Source organism: Tinamus guttatus, unplaced genomic scaffold, assembly GCF_059628265.1.
Source record: "Tinamus guttatus ecotype Peru unplaced genomic scaffold, ASM5962826v1 Tinamus_guttatus_pri_ptg000223l, whole genome shotgun sequence".
Lineage (NCBI taxonomy): Eukaryota > Metazoa > Chordata > Aves > Tinamiformes > Tinamidae > Tinamus > Tinamus guttatus.
The window spans coordinates 536,978-553,534 of NW_028288757.1; the positions used below are offsets into that span (position 1 = coordinate 536,978).

At 54.0% G+C, this 16,557-nt stretch overlaps 3 protein-coding genes across 3 annotated transcripts; 2 read left to right on the forward strand and 1 right to left on the reverse strand.

Moving 5' to 3' along the window:
• The first annotated feature begins 241 nt into the window (after positions 1–241).
• On the forward strand, positions 242–5,383 carry TPST2 (tyrosylprotein sulfotransferase 2). The gene is made up of 5 exons (XM_010225610.2): positions 242–1,079; positions 2,327–2,525; positions 3,369–3,419; positions 4,407–4,454; positions 5,220–5,383. The coding sequence occupies exons 1-4, from the start codon at positions 244–246 to the stop codon at positions 4,434–4,436; spliced, it is 1,116 nt and encodes a 371-aa protein (XP_010223912.2). The 5' UTR covers positions 242–243; the 3' UTR covers positions 4,437–4,454; positions 5,220–5,383.
• A 467-nt stretch (positions 5,384–5,850) lies between these two features.
• On the forward strand, positions 5,851–13,332 carry TFIP11 (tuftelin interacting protein 11). The gene is made up of 12 exons (XM_010225611.2): positions 5,851–6,055; positions 6,178–6,331; positions 6,987–7,143; positions 7,637–7,764; positions 8,091–8,243; positions 8,668–9,177; positions 9,656–9,762; positions 9,987–10,155; positions 10,360–10,603; positions 11,102–11,244; positions 11,527–11,692; positions 12,891–13,332. Exons 1-12 carry the CDS (start codon positions 5,859–5,861, stop codon positions 13,244–13,246), a joined length of 2,484 nt encoding a protein of 827 aa, XP_010223913.2. The 5' UTR covers positions 5,851–5,858; the 3' UTR covers positions 13,247–13,332.
• A 973-nt stretch (positions 13,333–14,305) lies between these two features.
• Positions 14,306–16,555, reverse strand: SRRD (SRR1 domain containing). The gene is made up of 6 exons (XM_088525130.1): positions 16,507–16,555; positions 15,501–15,709; positions 15,320–15,418; positions 15,069–15,223; positions 14,795–14,840; positions 14,306–14,530 (listed from the first exon to the last, which is right to left on the reverse strand). The coding sequence occupies exons 1-6, from the start codon at positions 16,553–16,555 to the stop codon at positions 14,306–14,308; spliced, it is 783 nt and encodes a 260-aa protein (XP_088381256.1).
• Between the last annotated feature and the right edge of the window lie 2 nt (positions 16,556–16,557).

Genomic DNA, 16,557 nt, shown 5'->3' on the forward strand with positions numbered 1-16,557 from the left:
ACAATGAAGAACTAATCTCCCTGGGCGTGCTCGGAGCCGGGCTCTAATTACCTGGTGGGTAGAAGGCGCCCAGGCTGCAAGTTGCTGATAAGCAGGAGCGAGGAGGAGGCTGGAGCGGGGCCGCGTGCCGGGAGGAGCCGGGAGCCTCCCGGCGCCGCCCTCACGGGATCTGCTTCTCCCGCAGGCGCACGTGGGCCGGAGCGCTCGCCGGGCCGCCGCTGAGCCGGCGCCACGCGGGGCACCATGCGCGTCACCGTGCGGCGGGCGCTGCTGGCGCTCGGCTCCGTGGCCGCCCTCGTGGTCACGCTGCACCTCGGGCAGCAGGTCCTGGAGTGCCAGCAGGTCCTGAGCGAGCGGCGGCACCGGCTCATGAGGCCCGAGAACGAGGAGCTGGTCATGGTGGACGCCAACCGCGTGGAGTACCGCTACAGCAAGGAGATGCCTCTGATATTCGTCGGCGGGGTCCCGCGGAGCGGCACGACGCTCATGAGGGCCATGCTGGACGCGCACCCCGAGGTGCGCTGCGGCGAGGAGACCCGCATCATCCCCCGCGTGCTGGCCATGCGCCAGGCCTGGTCCAAGTCGGGCCGCGAGAAGATGCGGCTGGACGAGGCCGGCGTGACGGACCAGGTCCTGGACGCTGCCATGCAGGCCTTCATACTGGAGGTCATCGCCAAGCACGGCGAGCCCGCCCGCTACCTGTGCAACAAGGACCCTTTCACCTTGAAGTCGTCCGTCTACCTGTCCAGACTGTTTCCCAACTCCAAATTCCTCCTCATGGTCCGAGACGGCCGCGCGTCCGTCCACTCCATGATCACGAGGAAGGTGACGATCGCGGGCTTTGACCTGAACAGCTACCGCGACTGCCTCACCAAGTGGAACAAGGCCATCGAGGTGATGTACGCGCAGTGCCTGGAGGTGGGGCGCTCCCGCTGCCTGCCCGTGTACTACGAGCAGCTGGTGCTGCACCCCGAGCAGTCCATGCACGCCATCATGCAGTTCCTGGGCATCTCCTGGAGCGACGCCGTGCTGCACCACGAGGAGCTCATCGGCAAGCCCGGCGGGGTGTCTCTGTCCAAGTGAGTGTTGCTGCTTTGCAAACAGTATTTTCATTAGACAAAGCGGGGCAAGGCCAAAGCTGGGGGGCAAGGATTTGTTGCTAATGTTTGGGCGTAGTTTTCAGGGTAGCGCATCCCCATTTGTTGCACTGGCTTTGCTTTCTTAGTAAAACACAGCTTGAGTATTAGCAACATGTTGTATCCAACAGAACAGCTTGTTAGGGGAGGATTATAAGAGCAGGTGACAGTGTTTTATTCATCTGCTGTTGACAGTGTGGAAACAATTTTGGTGTCTAATTTGAAAAGAACTGCTTGCTCAGAAACATGAGCTTTTTAGTAGCTCTTTTTTTCCACCTGTCCTCAAATATCTGCTCAGAGGATTGCAGTTCTGCTGTTAATGAATCGTTTTCAGCAGTTAGCACTAGTTCTTGCCACATTTGGTGCTCATATTGCAGCATAAAAGAGCTGCCTCCTCCCATGGCGACGTGCGCCGCGGCTCCCCGGCTCTCCCGCTGCCTCCGCTCGCGTTGCAGCCGGCGCTTCCTTCACGCAGCTTCTCGTGGCCATTTCATGCTGCGTTATCTTTCTGGTTGGAGGCTTAAGTCTAAGCTTGCACTAAATGGTCGGGCGCTGCGTGGAGGCAGCGGAGCGGCCTTGGCCACGTTCCGCCCGCCGGGTGTGCGCAGGGGGACGTCCTGGTGCCGCCTTTCCTGCGGGGCCGCGCAGGGCTGCGCTCCGGAGCGCTTCCCGCAGCCGGCGGCGGCAGGGCCGTTCGCTGCCGCTGTCCCGGGACAGCCCCGCGCAGGCCGCTGGCCTCGGCTCTGCTGCTGGGCGCTGCTTTGGGCCTTGCGTGGCCTTCTCGGTGGCCAGCGGCAAGACAAGGGGTCATGGTACAAACTGGAACACAGGCAGTTCCACCTCCATGTGAGGAAGAACTCCTTTGCTGTGAGGGTGCCAGAGCCCTGGCACAGGCTGCCCAGAGAGGCTGTGGAGTCTCCTTCTCTGGAGATCTTCAAACCCGCCTGGATCCCACCCTGTGCTCCCGGTGTCCCTGCTGGAGCAGGGGCTGGGCTAGTTGCTCTCCAGAGCCCTTCCAACCCCAACCATTCTGGGATTCTGTGGACGCAGCAGCACTTGATCCATGCGTGCATCTTGGGCATCCTGCGGGTTGTTAACTGAGCTGAACGTTTCTCTGAGCATAACACACATGTGAAATCCAGCTGACAGCAACTGCAGTGTCTTGTGTCTATTTTATGTTTTTTTTGCAGGATAGAAAGATCGACAGACCAGGTGATCAAGCCTGTGAACCTGGAGGCGTTATCCAAATGGATCGGCCACATCCCGGGGGACGTTCTGCAGGACATGGCCCACATAGCGCCGATGCTTGCCCGGCTGGGCTACGACCCGTACGCCAACCCGCCCAACTACGGCAACCCGGACCCCTTGGTGGTCAACAACACGCACAGGGTGAGCGGCCGCGCTGGAGCAGAGACCCCCGCGGCCGCAGCGGGGCTGAACCGAGCCCAGGGAGCACGGGCGAGACGAGCCCTCTTTGGGGAGGCACTGCGTGACCGACAGTCCCGCTGAGGTTACTTTAAAACAGAGATAGTGCAGTGCCTGGGCGGCTCGAGCCCGGGGTGTTCCCTGTGCTTTGTGGTGGCATTCGTGTCTCCTCCTGTGGCCTGTCCCTCCCGGACCCGGCCCGCTCTCGGCACCGGCCGCGGGCGCTGGGTTGTCTCCATGCACAGCCGCTGGCTCTGGAAGGCCAGCCTGGCCGCGGGAGAAGGGCTGGGGTCGGGACGGCTCCGTGCGGAGCTCCGCGCGCTCCCGCTGCGCTAGGGCAGACCCGGCACGGCTTCCCGGGCGCCCTGCGCTCCCAGGCTCTGCTCTCCGCAGCTCCTCCTCGCTCCGTGCGTGCGCAGAGCTCCTTCAGGACACATGTTTTGGATGAACATCTTCTCCCAGAGGGCTAAGGGACTCGTGGAGTCTCTGCTCTCCTCTCTCCAGTACTTCTTGGCACAAAATTAGTGTGATGCTAAAGGCCTAAATACTGCCCTTTTCCATATTAAGGAGGAATCTGGAGAACCTGCTTTTGTCAGGCCTTTGCACTCCTGTCTTTGCTTAGAAAGCCATTACAGAGGAAACCTCCAGCTCTTTCCCCACTGTCAGTGCGATGCAGAGCACGTGCCCATCGGGGGTCTCCGCTGGTTCAGATGCACTGGGACAATTCCCGCAGGTAGTGAGGGGACGTACGGATATCCCTGCAGCCACTGCTCAAGAAGGGTCACTCTCGTTTTGCCTTTTCCGTAGGTTCTGAAGGGGGATTATAAAACACCAGCCAATTTGAAAGGCCACCTTCAGGTAAGAGCGTGCCGCTCCCTGGGGCTTTTTGCTGGTCCCCTGCTCCCACCATGGGCAGACGCCGCCCGGGCAGCCCTCCCGCAGGGAAATCTCCCACCCTGCTCCCCTCATCAGCCCGTCCAGGCCCCTTCCCTCGTGCTCTGCACCGCTCCCTCCCTCCACGCTCTGTTTTTTTTGTGTCGTATCTTGTCCCACAACATCCTGATGGTATCTGGCGTTGCTCAGAGCCTGCTTGACGTGTCCATCACCTCTCCTGGCCTGCTCCTGCTTATGGTTTCTTGCTGTGGGGCTCTGTGTTCACTCATGGGACTCATGCACTTTCTTCTGTTGCTTTAAAACCCTTCCCACCTGCTGGCTGTCCCTTAGCTCAAGGCTTTCACCATCCTGGGCCTGGGCCTGTTTAGGGAGGCCATAGCTTATCTAAGGCAGAAATCATAAATACTTCTTCTGGTTCTTGAACTTGTGTGACTGTTTTCAAGTGTTGAACGTATGAGACTCCCTCCTCATGTACCATGTTTGAAAACAGTTGATAACGCTCTTTTAGAAGGCAGAGCAATCCAACAGCCATTGCACTAACACTCCCCAAAACAGGATTCCTCACTCGTGCAGAAAGTGCTGCCCCTGTGGACAGCAGTGGCAGTAGGTTGGTGGTGGGTGCACTGCTGCAAAGGCCCCGGCTTTACCCGCTCAACGTGCAGGATTCCAAGGAAAGCAGCGGCTGATCTGTGCTGAGGCCCGAGTGTCACACGGGAAGATGCACAGCCAAAACCCGGGATGAGCAAACGGGGCCGCTGGTGGAGCGAGCGCCTTGGTTCAGGCCCCGGAGCCGGGAAGGCACTCGGGATCCAGGGATCCGCCGGCTCGCTCGCAGCTGCCTGGTCTTCTCCGCCCGGAACGTTTCCCTTTCCTGCTTCTTTGCATGCTGGGGATGTTCAGAGTAAAACCTGGTAATGGAGCCTGATCCTTCTCTCCTCTTGCTTGTTCTAGGTGACTCAGAATACATCGTCCTTTCACTAAAAAATTAATGATTTCCAGGTAAGTCCTTGCATCCTAATTTGGGACTTGTGCAAACCTGCCTGCCTTGCTCCAGAGTTTGCTTGTGTTTTGTTTGCTCTAGCGTTTTGCTTGTAAAACTTCTGTTGCCTCCTGGGGCTGCTGCAGGCACGCTGCGTGCGTGCATGATCCTTCACGACCGCTTGAGGTTTTCAGGGCGGTACCATGAGATCATTTGTGAGAAGACGTTTTTCTGAGCTCCGAGAGCGGGCTTACTTCAGCAAAGTGGCAGCCAGGCGTTTGGGGGAGTTACTGCTGCACCGCCCCGCTGGGAGCGCCGGGACGGAGCACGGAAACGCGCAGCGGTGCCGAGCAGCTCCGCCGGAGCCTGCCGGGATGTGCCCCGGCATCCGGAGGGGGATCCCGCGTGCGCCGTCTGTGCGCTCGGGAAAACACGGCTGCAGCCCTGGATTTCCGCTCCACAACCTCTGTTAGGATCTCGGGTGTTTTTCTGTTTCTCTCCTCGGGTAGCATCTCTGCTAAACCGTAAATGAAATAATTTCTTTCTAAAAATGAAAAAATGAACTTTAAAGATTGCTTTCTATTTACAAACAGTATCTTGTGCTAAAGCTGAAGCCTTGGGTAAGGATGGATGGTGCATGACCAATATCCTGGAGCTGGGACTTAGATACCCATCACTTTTATTTATTTATGTATTTAACGTAGCTGCTGGTTTAGGGCCCAGCCGCGTGTTTGCTGCGTTCATTCTGTGTGCTCTTCTCAGGCTGTGTGTTTCTTGCCTTCCAGAAAGCTGCAAAGGGCCTTACATTGTCCGGCAAGGAAGAGTTTGCAGCCGCAGAAGCGGAAATCTGTTCTCCAAGCATATTGCTTGCTAATACTATTGCCAAAAGGACTGCTCCACGAGGAATGTATTTGCATTTATTTGCAAAGGCCAAACGTTTTACACTTCCAGCACCAGTGCCCACCCTTTCCCGAATGCTCCGTGGTGAAGAACATCTGTGGACCCCGCTTTTCCCCCGGACTCTCCCAAGTGCCACGGGAGGGGGTTCCGTGCCGGGCTCCATCCCGTGTCCTGTGAGGCTGCTCCCCGTGCCCGGGGCTCTCGTGCCCGGTTCTTGTACGAGCCCTGCCCCGTTCGCGTGTAACTTACAGAATCTATTTAAGAATTAATATATGCTGCCCCGGTTGTGCCTGGCTCCCGTGCGGTTACGGCGGCGTTTAACGAGGCCGGGGGCGGGCGGGGAGGGAGCCCGGGGCGGCCCGGGCCCGGTCGGTCCTCCAGACCATAGAGGAGCGGCAGCTGCGGCGCCGGCGCGGCCCCGCCCTGCCGCCGACCGGAAGAGGAGGGCTGTTTTCCGGGCGGCGGGCTGTGGCGCCGGGCCGTGTCGCCGCGGAGGGGCCGGGGCCCGCAGCGACGCCGCCGCCATGTCCATGTCGCACCTGTACGGGGCGGAGGGCGACGATGGCGTGGAGATGGAGAGCTTCGAGGTGTCCGAGTGGGACCTGCACAACGAGTTCAACCCGCACCGCCAGCGCCACCGGCAGAGCAAGGAGGAGGCCACCTACGGCGTGTGGGCCGAGCGCGACTCGGACGACGAGCGGCCCAGCTTCGGCGGCAAGCGGTGCGCGGGGCCCGGCCGGCCGGGCCGGCACGGCACGCAGCCGCGTGCAGCTACACGCGTGGCCGTGCGTGCGCACACGCGTGCGCGCGGCGCGGAGCTACATGTGTGCCCTGTCCCTGCAGCTCCAGGGACTACTCGGCCCCCGTGAACTTCATCAGCGCCGGGCTGAAGAAATCGGCAGCCGAGGAGATGTCGGAGGAAGACTCCGACGAGGACGAGAAGCCCGCGAAGCAGGAGGAGGCCCCCAAGGAGTTTGTGCCGAAGAAGTTAAAAACGGTGAGTTTGCCAGGGTTCTTCTTTCAATTCTGTTTTGGGCGTTTATGAAGTGACAATAGCAGCAAAGCTCCTGAAGGAATAATGGAGTATTTGAGAGAGGGAGAAGTGACCGTAGACCAGGGAAGTGGCGCTGGGGGCGGTTAAAGGACGTGTTTGCTGTGTTTTTATAGCTGTGCTGGTGTAGTGTTCCGCGTCCTTGGGAATATCGCTCCTTTGGGAGCGCTTCTATTCTAGTCTCATTCATTTTGACTACCTGAGGTTACGCATGAAAGCAGCTCCTGTTTTACTTCCTTTCTTTCAATTATTAAAGCCCCAAAGGTTGATTTCTTTCTGCAGAACGAGATGATTGCTGTGTTACAGATTAAAAACCAGCCCCTGCTTAGGCCCTTCTGTGCCGTGGAGCACAGAAAGGATCGGTAGCAGTCGCGGCTACGGTCACTGATAAAGCCTAATACTTGGCATCTTATCTGAAAAGCTCTTAAGTGACAGGCTGTTCAACTGTGCACAAAGGTGGTGCTCTGCCATCGTGAGCCAGAGAAACAGCAGTGCCCTGTGCTGGCAGCTGAGACTTCTCAGGAGGCTGCCTTCGTTTTGGGCTGATACATGCCAGACTTGGTTATTGTGTTGCCTTACAATGATTGTTGTGTTTTAATAGGGGGGTAATTTCAAGCCCAGTCAGAAAGGCTTTGTAGGGGGCACCAAGTCTTTCATGGATTTTGGAAGCTGGGAGAGACACACGAAGGGAATTGGGCAGAAGCTCCTCCAGAAGATGGGTTATGTCCCCGGAAGAGGCCTTGGGAAGAACGCACAAGGTACCGTGCTCGCCTGTCTGGGTGTGTTAGCTCGGAGCTCAGGGCTGGGTCCGACAGGGATCTGTAATCCTCAGGGGACCCAAAGCTTCGTTCTCACTTGCTGACATCTCTTGCAAATGATGAATCCTTATGATAAAATGCAATTGTGTTTAACTTGCTGTTTTCATTATTTTGTATGCGAAGAAGAAGGGAGATAAAATTTCAGGCGTGGCCAGTGCAGAATTGAAGGAGATATTAATTTATGTGGTGGAATGAGAAGGCAGTGGATATGTGTGTGAATGGTTTTCTGCCTTTTGTCACTCTCTGCACAAATTAATTATTTTTATAGTCACTAAAAATTAATATATTTGTAATAGACGCTCTAGTGCAAAAAGTGGAACGTGAGGCCAGGTGACTATCTGATAGCTTGCTAAAGTTCCAGTAAGAACAGCACTTTCATACTTTCCCAGTAACTAAACCATGACCTTTGTGCCCTGTCTCCTGTCCTGTGCAGGGATTATCAATCCAATTGAGGCCAAACAAAGAAAAGGCAAAGGAGCCGTGGGGGCCTACGGCTCCGAGAGAACCGCCCAGTCCCTGCAAGACTTCCCCGTCGTGGACTCGGAAGAAGAGGCTGAAGAGGTGTGTGTGACTCCTGCTCTAGCTCTTCTCGCTGTTCTGTTGCTTTTTATGAAACTTAGATCTAGTATCAGATTCTGTGCTAGAGAAACCTTTCAGGCCAGTTTTAGGTAAGATGCTAGAGACATAACGCTGCTTCATGTAGATTGATTTCCCCTTTTAACGTAATGTTCTTTTCATAAATTCTGGCTCATTTTAGTCAAGTAGTTTTGCTAGAAGTCCCCCAAAATAAATGCTGTTTGTGTCATTCCTTTTTCTGTAGAAGATAGATCAATTTGTGTCATGACAGAGAAGCAATCTGCAACCTCCTACTTGTTTTTTTTATTTAGGAATTTCAAAAAGAGCTCAGTCAGTGGAGGAAGGATCCTAATGGAGGAAAGAAAAAACCCAAATACAACTATAAGACAGTAGAAGAATTGAAAGCCAGGGGTAGGATCAGCAAACAGCTCTCAGCACCTCAAAAGGAGCTGTCTCAGGTCAAGGTAAGGCTGACAGCCTAAGTGATGGTATCTCTGGAAGGTCCATATTAGTACTGTGAGTGCTTTCTAGCTGCTGGTACTCTTGGTGGTTATGAGAGTGAGCTGTCCACAACCTCATGAAAATCAAAGGCCTCAGACTTATCACCAAATTCACCAAATCATTTAACACTCCACTGTGGCACTTGGGCTGTGGCGCTCGCTCACAAGCAACCTTTTGCCCTCAGGAAAATGTAAATTAACTCAGAAGTATTTCAGTGTGAGTCAAGTTTAATTGTCTCACACTTGTCCTAAATTAAATATGTGTCCACTTCTGAAAGCCCAACTGTGCATATTATGATTAAGGTACTTGAAGATCTCAGAAATCCTAATTTTCAATTTAAACTTGAAGTAAGTTTTTTAAGACTTGCTTGTTCTTGTTTGTTGGAAGGTTATAGATATGACAGGCCGTGAACAGAAAGTATATTACAGCTACAGTCAAATTAGCCACAAGCACAATATTCCAGATGACAGCCCTCAGCAGCCACTGGGCAAAGACTTGAAGCCCCAAGGATTTGCCCTGCCCGAGCTGGAGCACAACCTGCAGCTCCTCATTGACATCACGGAGCAGGAGATCATCCAGAACGACCGGCAGCTGCAGTACGAGAGAGACATGGTTGTCAACCTGACCCACGAGATACAGAAGATGTCCGAAGTCCTTTCCCATGAGGAGAGGGCAATTAACAATCTCAGCAAAGTCCTGGAGATGGTGGAGGAGTGCGAGAGACGGATGCAGCCCAGTTGTGAAAATCCCCTGACCCTGGATGAGTGTGCAAAGATTTTTGAGACGCTCCAGGACAAGTACTATGAAGAGTACCGGATGTCTGATAGGGTGGACTTGGCAGTAGCAATAGTTTATCCTCTCATGAAAGATTACTTCAAGAACTGGGATCCCCTCAAGGTGTGTATTAGTTTGATTTCTTCATGGTTTTGAGTTGATGGCTGGGCTGCCTTTATTGTTTTGACTCCCTCCGCTTCTTGCCCCATGTTCTGATCAGAATCTTACGGTAGAGTGAAGTAAATGTGTCCAAAAGGTTGATCCACTCTCCACCACTGCCCCAATACTGCTTTACTTTTTGGCAAAGGCTGGAAGGCCTGTCTTTGAAGTAGTCATATATGTGTTGTCTGTGCTTTGTGCCATTTAGCCTGTGATGAGTGAAAGAACCTGGGCTCTCTACACTTGTAGAGAGTGTTATTATAATTCCATAAAGTGGGATTTTCCTCCTGTGGGATTACTGGTAACTGCTACAAGTGTCTGGCTTGCCTTTTGGTGGCAGATGAGTTGGGTGGAAAGCCCTGTCTCGTGAAGCACGCCAGCAGCCTGCTCTTTCTGGATACCAGCTGAAATTAAAGAGGTCCCTGCCTTATATCATTTCCAGGACTGTACATATGGCACAGAGATTATAGCCAAGTGGAAGAGCCTTTTGGAGAACGATCAGCTGTTGTCACACAGCGGGCAGGATCTTTCAACAGATGCTTTTCACAGGTAAATAACATGAACTGTACTTGGTGCAGCCTCCCCAATGCTGCTTCCTTGGAGATGGAGGAAAAATAGATGGGTGTGTGCTTTCTAAATTATTCTCTCAATGTGACAATTAAAATGCAGCTGTCAGCTGTATAAAAGAAAACAGCTTTTAAATAGCTATTACCCATTTGGTTTATTTAGGCCTGAGGCTATAGTTTTAAGCTCAACTTTGCTTTTTTTCCCAGACTCATGTGGGAAATCTGGATGCCGTATGTCAGAAACATAGTGACACAGTGGCAACCTAGGAACTGCGGATCGATGGTGGACTTCCTGGACAGCTGGGTGCACGTTGTTCCTGTGTGGATACTGGATAACATTCTGGATCAGCTCATCTTCCCCAAGCTACAGAAAGAGGTGAGATGAGGGGGCTGCTTTAGGATGCAGCGGTGCTCTGGGCCAGTATTTCAGCTTAGCTGACCAAAGCTTACAAACTTCTGCTGTGTTGCGCCTGACGATATATTTAGCAGTCAGTGGGTTGCATTGCACTTCTTTCTGCGTCTGGCAAAGGTTATTGGTGAAGGGATAGACTTACTTTTATCTTTTCTGTTTTGCCTCAAGGTTGAAAGCTGGAATCCTCTGACAGACACAGTCCCAATCCACTCTTGGATTCACCCCTGGCTCCCCCTGATGCAGGCGCGATTGGAACCTCTCTACTCGCCCATCCGCAACAAGCTGGCGAACGCGCTGCAGAAGTGGCATCCCAGCGACTCCTCAGCCAAGCTCATCCTGCAGCCCTGGAAGGATGTCTTCACACCAGGGTCGTGGGAGGCTTTCATGGTCAAAAACATCGTGCCTAAGCTAGGTGAGACAAGCCAAACAGTGTGAATTTCTTGAATCAGCTGGTTGCCAACTTCCCCTTTACTTCTGGCAAAGATACATATTAACCAAGTTGCTGGTATTTTTTTGAAAGAATATTATTAATTAGTTTAAAGCAAGTTTGCACCTGTGTTGCTATTATCGTGTTTTTTCTTTTTTCTTTCTCAAGACAGGCATTTTCGAAAAGGCCAAGTACTCTGGTGATTCTCAGGAGTTTTTGTCTTATTTCTGCAAGTCAGTTGAGAACAGGAATAAGATGAGAATGAATAATGTCTGGTAGCTGTTACTATTCTAAGTTTCTCAATGCTGGCAGCAAATTGCTTCCATTTCCAGCAATTCCATATTGTTTGGAGGCAGGGATTGGCTAAACAGTTCCAAAATCTTGAAGGTCTTTTTATGTAATATTCGGTACAACTGCTCCTCAAGTCATGTGTGTTGCCAGTTACAGTGCTTTGAGCTCTAACTGCCCTCCCTCTTTTCCCAGGGATGTGTTTGAATGAGCTCATCATAAACCCCCACCAGCAGCACATGGATGCATTCTACTGGGTCATCGACTGGGAGGGAATGATTTCTGTCTCCAGCCTTGTTGGGCTGCTGGAGAAGCACTTCTTCCCTAAGTGGCTGCAGGTGAGAAACAATCAACTGTGAGTAACTTTTAATAGGCTTGTTTCACAGCAGAGTCTTTTAGTGACTTCTGCTCAGTAATTGTTGCCCCAGTACTGGAATTCTGCTGTAAAATGTAATGATTGCCACATAGCTTCATACCCATCATATTTCAGACTGCTTCCTAAGGCTGGCACAGTCCTTTTCTCAGTACTGAGAGCTTGTTAGTAGGCACACTAAATGATAACGAGGGCTTTCTCCCCCTTCTCCGTCCTGTTGAATTTGATCTTTCATACCGTTTTGCAGGTGCTCTGCTCTTGGCTAAGTAACAGCCCCAATTACGAAGAGATCACAAAGTGGTACCTGGGTTGGAAATCCATGTTCTCAGACCAGGTGTTGGCGCATCCCTCGATCAAAGACAAATTTAATGAAGCTCTTGATATCATGAACCGGGCTGTCTCTTCTAGTGTTGGTAGGTGGCTTATTGTTGCTTCTCCCTCTAAAGCAGCGTTTGGTTCCTGTGAGTCTGTCTGTGTGTGTGTGTGTATATGTATGTATAGACTTGCTAATCAACATTTCATCAGCTCCAATGAGCAGGAAAATTGTAAATGCTTTTTACCTTGTTCTGTCCATAAGTAGCACCTGCAAGGTGTTGTTAGTAATTGTCTGCACTTCACTGAAGCAGAAACAGATTTAACAGAGTCCTGGGGATTGGTTGCCTCTCTCATTAAGCAACTGATTCTCTATCTGTATAGTCTGAATACAGTATATTTTATCACCGAGTCAATCACTGACACCACCGGAGACCATCATTTAAAATGCTAGGTTCTGAAGTTCTCTTTTTTTTTTTTTTTTTCCCTCCTTTTGGGTGAGATACTGGTTCTTCTCCTTAACTTCAGGGCATTGCCCACCCTTCCACAGGCCTCTCTCTGTGACTTAAAAGATCACTGGGAGTTTGCTGGGAATTGAACTGTATAAAAAGGGGGAGAAATGCCTGAAGGAGAAGAAGTATCTAAAATGTGTTATGCCCTCAATGAATGATTTGAATGTTCTTCTAGGAATTTGTTGTATAGTGTGATGGAGAATCCAAATCAGAAGCATAGACTTGAGGCAATCCTTTTTTTAAGGTGTTAGTTGTTTTTCTCTAGTAAAAGGATGCAATCGCAGGCAAGCATTGCTCAAAGAGGAAATTATCCGTTACAAAATTTCTGGCATGGCCCTCAGGGCAGCCACAGAGTGAACGGAAAGTGAAACACTTTTTGATGAATTGCTTCCTCTTGCCATATGCTTTGTTTTGGTAGCAGCCCCTGTTTGTAACTCAGAGGTGGTGTGTGGAGACCTCAGGTCAGGTTTTGTCTTTAAAAGGTGGGTTTTGTTCTTTCTGTTGTTCACATGTGCCCTTTGTAAGCAGCAGCACACAGCTCCTCCTCTGCTGTGCATCTCAGAGACAGATTGGGGGTCTATCAAATCCTGTTGCTCCTTACCTAACGAGTCTACACCCTGTCAGTGCTAACACTGTAAAGCTAAAGGAGCAAGAATGTCTGAAAGGAGCCTTCGAATCCGAATGTACTTCACGGGATTTGAATCTTCCCCTGGGCCTGGCGTGTTCTCGCACCCCTTGCCCAGGGCCTGGTGGGGGGCCCCGTTTTCACCCGTCTTCTCTCCCAAAGGCGGCTACATGCAGCCGGGCGCGCGGGAGAACATCGCCTACCTGACGCACACGGAGCGCCGCAAGGACTTCCAGTACGAGGCCATGCAGGAGCGGCGGGAGGCCGAGAACATGGCGCAGCGCGGCATCGGCGCCGCCGCCAGCTCCGTGCCCATGAACTTCAAGGACCTCATTCAGACCAAGGCGGAGGAGCACAACATTGTTTTCATGCCTGTGATTGGGAAGCGGCACGAAGGGAAGCAGCTCTATACGTTTGGACGGATTGTGATTTACATTGACAGAGGAGTTGTATTTGTACAGGGAGAAAAGACTTGGGTGCCAACCTCCCTCCAGAGTCTCATTGATATGGCTAAATAAGGGCCCTGCTTTGAACTGTGAAGGTTATCTTGTTTTAATGTAACTCTCTTAGAATAAAGAAGTTACAAATTTGTAAATAGATGAAAGCTCAGCTGTGTGCCAGGGTTTTTCCTTAAAGCTGTTCAGATGGCACCAACAGGTAAAACTGCCTGTGGAAGTTGGTGCCAAGGAGAAAGGAGCAGGTCTGACACGAGTGTAATTGCCAGCACGGATACGGATCCAGTGGGCGTCCGCTCACCTCATCAGGCAGGTGAGGGTTGAAGGCCCCCTGGAGTCACTCTCTGCTCGAGCAGGGCTCTTGCCGAGCCCACCTGGGCAAGGGCTTTGTCACGCTGAGCATTTCACAGCCTGCTGCCCCCGAAAACCCTTACCCTGGTAAGGTCCCTCACCCGCAAACAGGGAGAGGCCACGCGGTGCCGCTGGCACCGTCGGGCTGTTCTAAACCCTGCGCAAGTCTGGGCCCTGCCCCTAACAGCAGCTGGAAGGGAGGTGATTTTTCAGTATATTCATGGAACATGAACTGTGGGAAATGCAGTAGTGAGGAATCATAGCAGAGATGTTTTTTTTTTAAAAAAAAAGGCTTTTTTCCCATTTTCTTCCTTCCCTCAACTTCTGTGAAGAATTGGGCCTTTCCCTTCTAGAAGAGCTGTTTTCAGTAGCATTGGACAGTTAAAGTTCTATCTTGGCCTCACATGAGGTGTTTTAAGCCTGCATTTCAAACTGGGTATTATCACCTCAAACTATAACTCCCTCACAAACAAATATCCCCTTTTGGTTACTTCAGACTGTAAGAAGTACAGACAAAGGCACTGAATTGTACAAAAGAATGATCATTAAGTGACATGAGTGGTTTAAAACAGTCTTTAACTGAGCTTGCTGACATTTCGAGTGAGCGTAAGCCCAGAAGCTCCCAAACACTGCAGTTAAGTGTACTGCATAATCGCTTTACAGACAAACCTGCCCCCGAAGGTCGGTTTTCGGGTGCCGAGGCCGGTGCCAGCGCTGGAGCTCAGCCCGGCGCGCGGAGCCGCGGAGGGAGCGGGGACGGCGGCCGCGGGGCTAAGGCTGCGGCGCGGCGGGACGCGGGCGGCTGCCGCCCTCCTCCCTCCTGATGATCTCCAGGTCCTCGCAGTCCTCGTACGTAGGCTCCTGCACGAACTCCCAAACCTCACCGGAGAGTTCCTTCAGTTTTTGCAAGGGGAACCAGTGGATGGAGGTGTCGTTAAATGTGTCTGTGTACTGAGGGTGAGTTGGAAACGCAATTTCCTCTGTCCCTTTTAAGACCTAGGAGTAGTTGAAGACAACAGTTAGTTACTGGGTGTGTTTCTGGAAAGTTAAGATCCAGAGAAGATGAGAACAGTACTAAGCTAACCAAAACCCATGTTTGCAGAGTTATGTGGATAGAAAGATGAGCATAGAGAGATTCATCGCTGTACGAGAGCAGTGAAGAAATGAGTTTTTTAAGATTTTTAATTATAATTCTTGTTTTTTTCCTCATCAATAGGTGTTTTGTCACTGTGAAATATTAGCATTTATAAAGCTTCTTACCTTTGCTATGTAAGAATAATCTCTCTCCAGGATTCTTGACAACAGCCTACCACAAAAAAAAAGTAAACTTGATATTCTTATAAGACGGCTTCCCTCTAAACAGGAGTAGGGGGTAGAAAAGAGTGTTGATGGCTACTTCGTAGTGAGGTGAAACTAAGCAAAAGCTCAAGCACTGTGTGAAAATCGAGGTCGGGCACCAGAGCGGAAGGCAGCTGGGAGCGGGCGGGCGGCGGAGCGCGCCGGGCGCAGCCCTCGTCCCCCAACACGCGCCTACCTCTCCTCGATGCCGCGGAAGCTGTTGCCGATGATGACCACCCTGGAGAGCGCGCCCAGCGCCCAGTTGCTCCAGAGCAGGTTGTTGTAGAGCGCCTTCCCGCAGTGGATCATGTAGAAGAGCGTGGCAGCCTCCCCGACGCGGTGCTTCCCCTCCTGCGCGGCCAGGGGCTGTGGCTCGCACCTCGCGCCCGCCCTTGCCCTCCCGGGCGCGGGGACGCAGGGGACACGGGGGACACGGGCCGCGCTCACCTCGTTCTCGGGGAGCAGGCGCAGCCCCAGCTCCCCCAGCAGCGCCAGCTCCTGCTCGGAGAACGCGGGGTCGAACACGAAGCACTGGCTGGGCGGCACCTGCGGGGCGGAGCGGGGGTCAGCGCGGGCCGGCCCGGCCCGGCCCGGCTCGGTTCGGCTCGGCGGGCAGGGGGCTCCTTACCCCGAGCTCGTCCAGCAGCAGCAGCAGCAGCGCGAGCTGGCGGCGGGCGATGGGGCACGAGCAGAAGCGGCCCAGGCCGTAGCCCACGCAGCGCGAGGGCAGCTCCGCGCCCAGCGCGTCCCGCACGGCGCCTGCGGGCAGCGGCAGCGTGAGCGCCCGGCCCGGCCCGGCCCGGCTCGGCTCGGCCCGACCCGCCGCTTTCCCCGCCACTCACCGGCACAGGCCGCCCAGAAGCCGGAGTGCAGCAGCTCGTCCCTGAGGGGGCAAAGGCGGCGGTGAGCGGGGCCCGGGTGCGGCGCGGGATGGACCGGACCGGAACGGAACGGAACGGAACTCACTGCGCCTCCCGCAGCCGCCGCGCGGGCGCGTCCTGCCCCGCCGCCCGCCGCCGCCGCCGCGCGCCCGCCGCCGCCATGGCCCCGCGCGGCCGCCGTAGCGACTGCTCGGGGAGGCGCCTCGCACCTGGGCCCTCCCGCCCCGCATGTCCCTGCGCGGCCGCCGTAGAGCGCGCGGCGCCGTGACGGGAGCCGAGCGGGGCCGCGGGCGGGAGCGGCCGGTACCGCGGAGCCCCCCGGAGCCGGTCCCGGTCCCGGCCCCCTCCATGGGCAGCCCCGCGGCGCCGCGGCCCGCGCCGTGGTGAGCAGCGCCCGGGCCCGCCCCGCTCCCCTTCCCCGGCCCCCACGAAGCCCCGGGCCGAGCCGCGGCCTCCTGCCGGGCCGGGCAGCGGCTCGTGCTCGCGGCCCGCCCCGAGCTGTGCCCTGTTCCCCCGGCTCCCTGCGGGGGGGATCGGTGCAGGAGCGCGGCCGCCGCGCGGGGGCCCGTCCCGCGCTCGGGCCCGTCTGGCCCGGTTACCGTTTAGTAAAAGCCCGAGGGCTGCGGCCGTTCGGGCTGCACGGAGGTAACGAGCAGCGACCCTGTGTGCTCAGGATAGGGGCAATCTTACAAACCCCCATTTTCTTCCCCTCTTTTTTCAGGTGTGGAATCAGAGGGATTATTTTAAACATACAAAAGAGGCCAAGTTTATTAGCATGGGACCCCGTTAAAGCCCCTTTCATGT

Bases quoted from the DNA above. Each gene is read 5' to 3' on its own strand.
- SRRD (XM_088525130.1), bottom strand. From the start codon at position 16,555: ATGAAAGGGGCTTTAACGGGGTCCCATGCTAATAAACTTGGCCTCTTT. The intron at 15,419-15,500 runs GTAAGGAGCCCC...TCCGCCCCGCAG, and splicing joins TGCTGCTGGACGAGCTCGGG to GTGCCGCCCAGCCAGTGCTT. The intron at 14,841-15,068 runs GTAGGCGCGTGT...TTTTTGTGGTAG, and splicing joins TTCCGCGGCATCGAGGAGAG to GCTGTTGTCAAGAATCCTGG.
- TPST2 (XM_010225610.2), top strand. From the start codon at position 244: ATGCGCGTCACCGTGCGGCGGGCGCTGCTGGCGCTCGGCTCCGTGGCC. The intron at 2,526-3,368 runs GTGAGCGGCCGC...CCTTTTCCGTAG, and splicing joins TGGTCAACAACACGCACAGG to GTTCTGAAGGGGGATTATAA. The intron at 3,420-4,406 runs GTAAGAGCGTGC...TGCTTGTTCTAG, and splicing joins ATTTGAAAGGCCACCTTCAG to GTGACTCAGAATACATCGTC.
- TFIP11 (XM_010225611.2), top strand. From the start codon at position 5,859: ATGTCCATGTCGCACCTGTACGGGGCGGAGGGCGACGATGGCGTGGAG. The intron at 6,056-6,177 runs GTGCGCGGGGCC...CTGTCCCTGCAG, and splicing joins CCCAGCTTCGGCGGCAAGCG to CTCCAGGGACTACTCGGCCC. The intron at 9,178-9,655 runs GTGTGTATTAGT...TATCATTTCCAG, and splicing joins AGAACTGGGATCCCCTCAAG to GACTGTACATATGGCACAGA.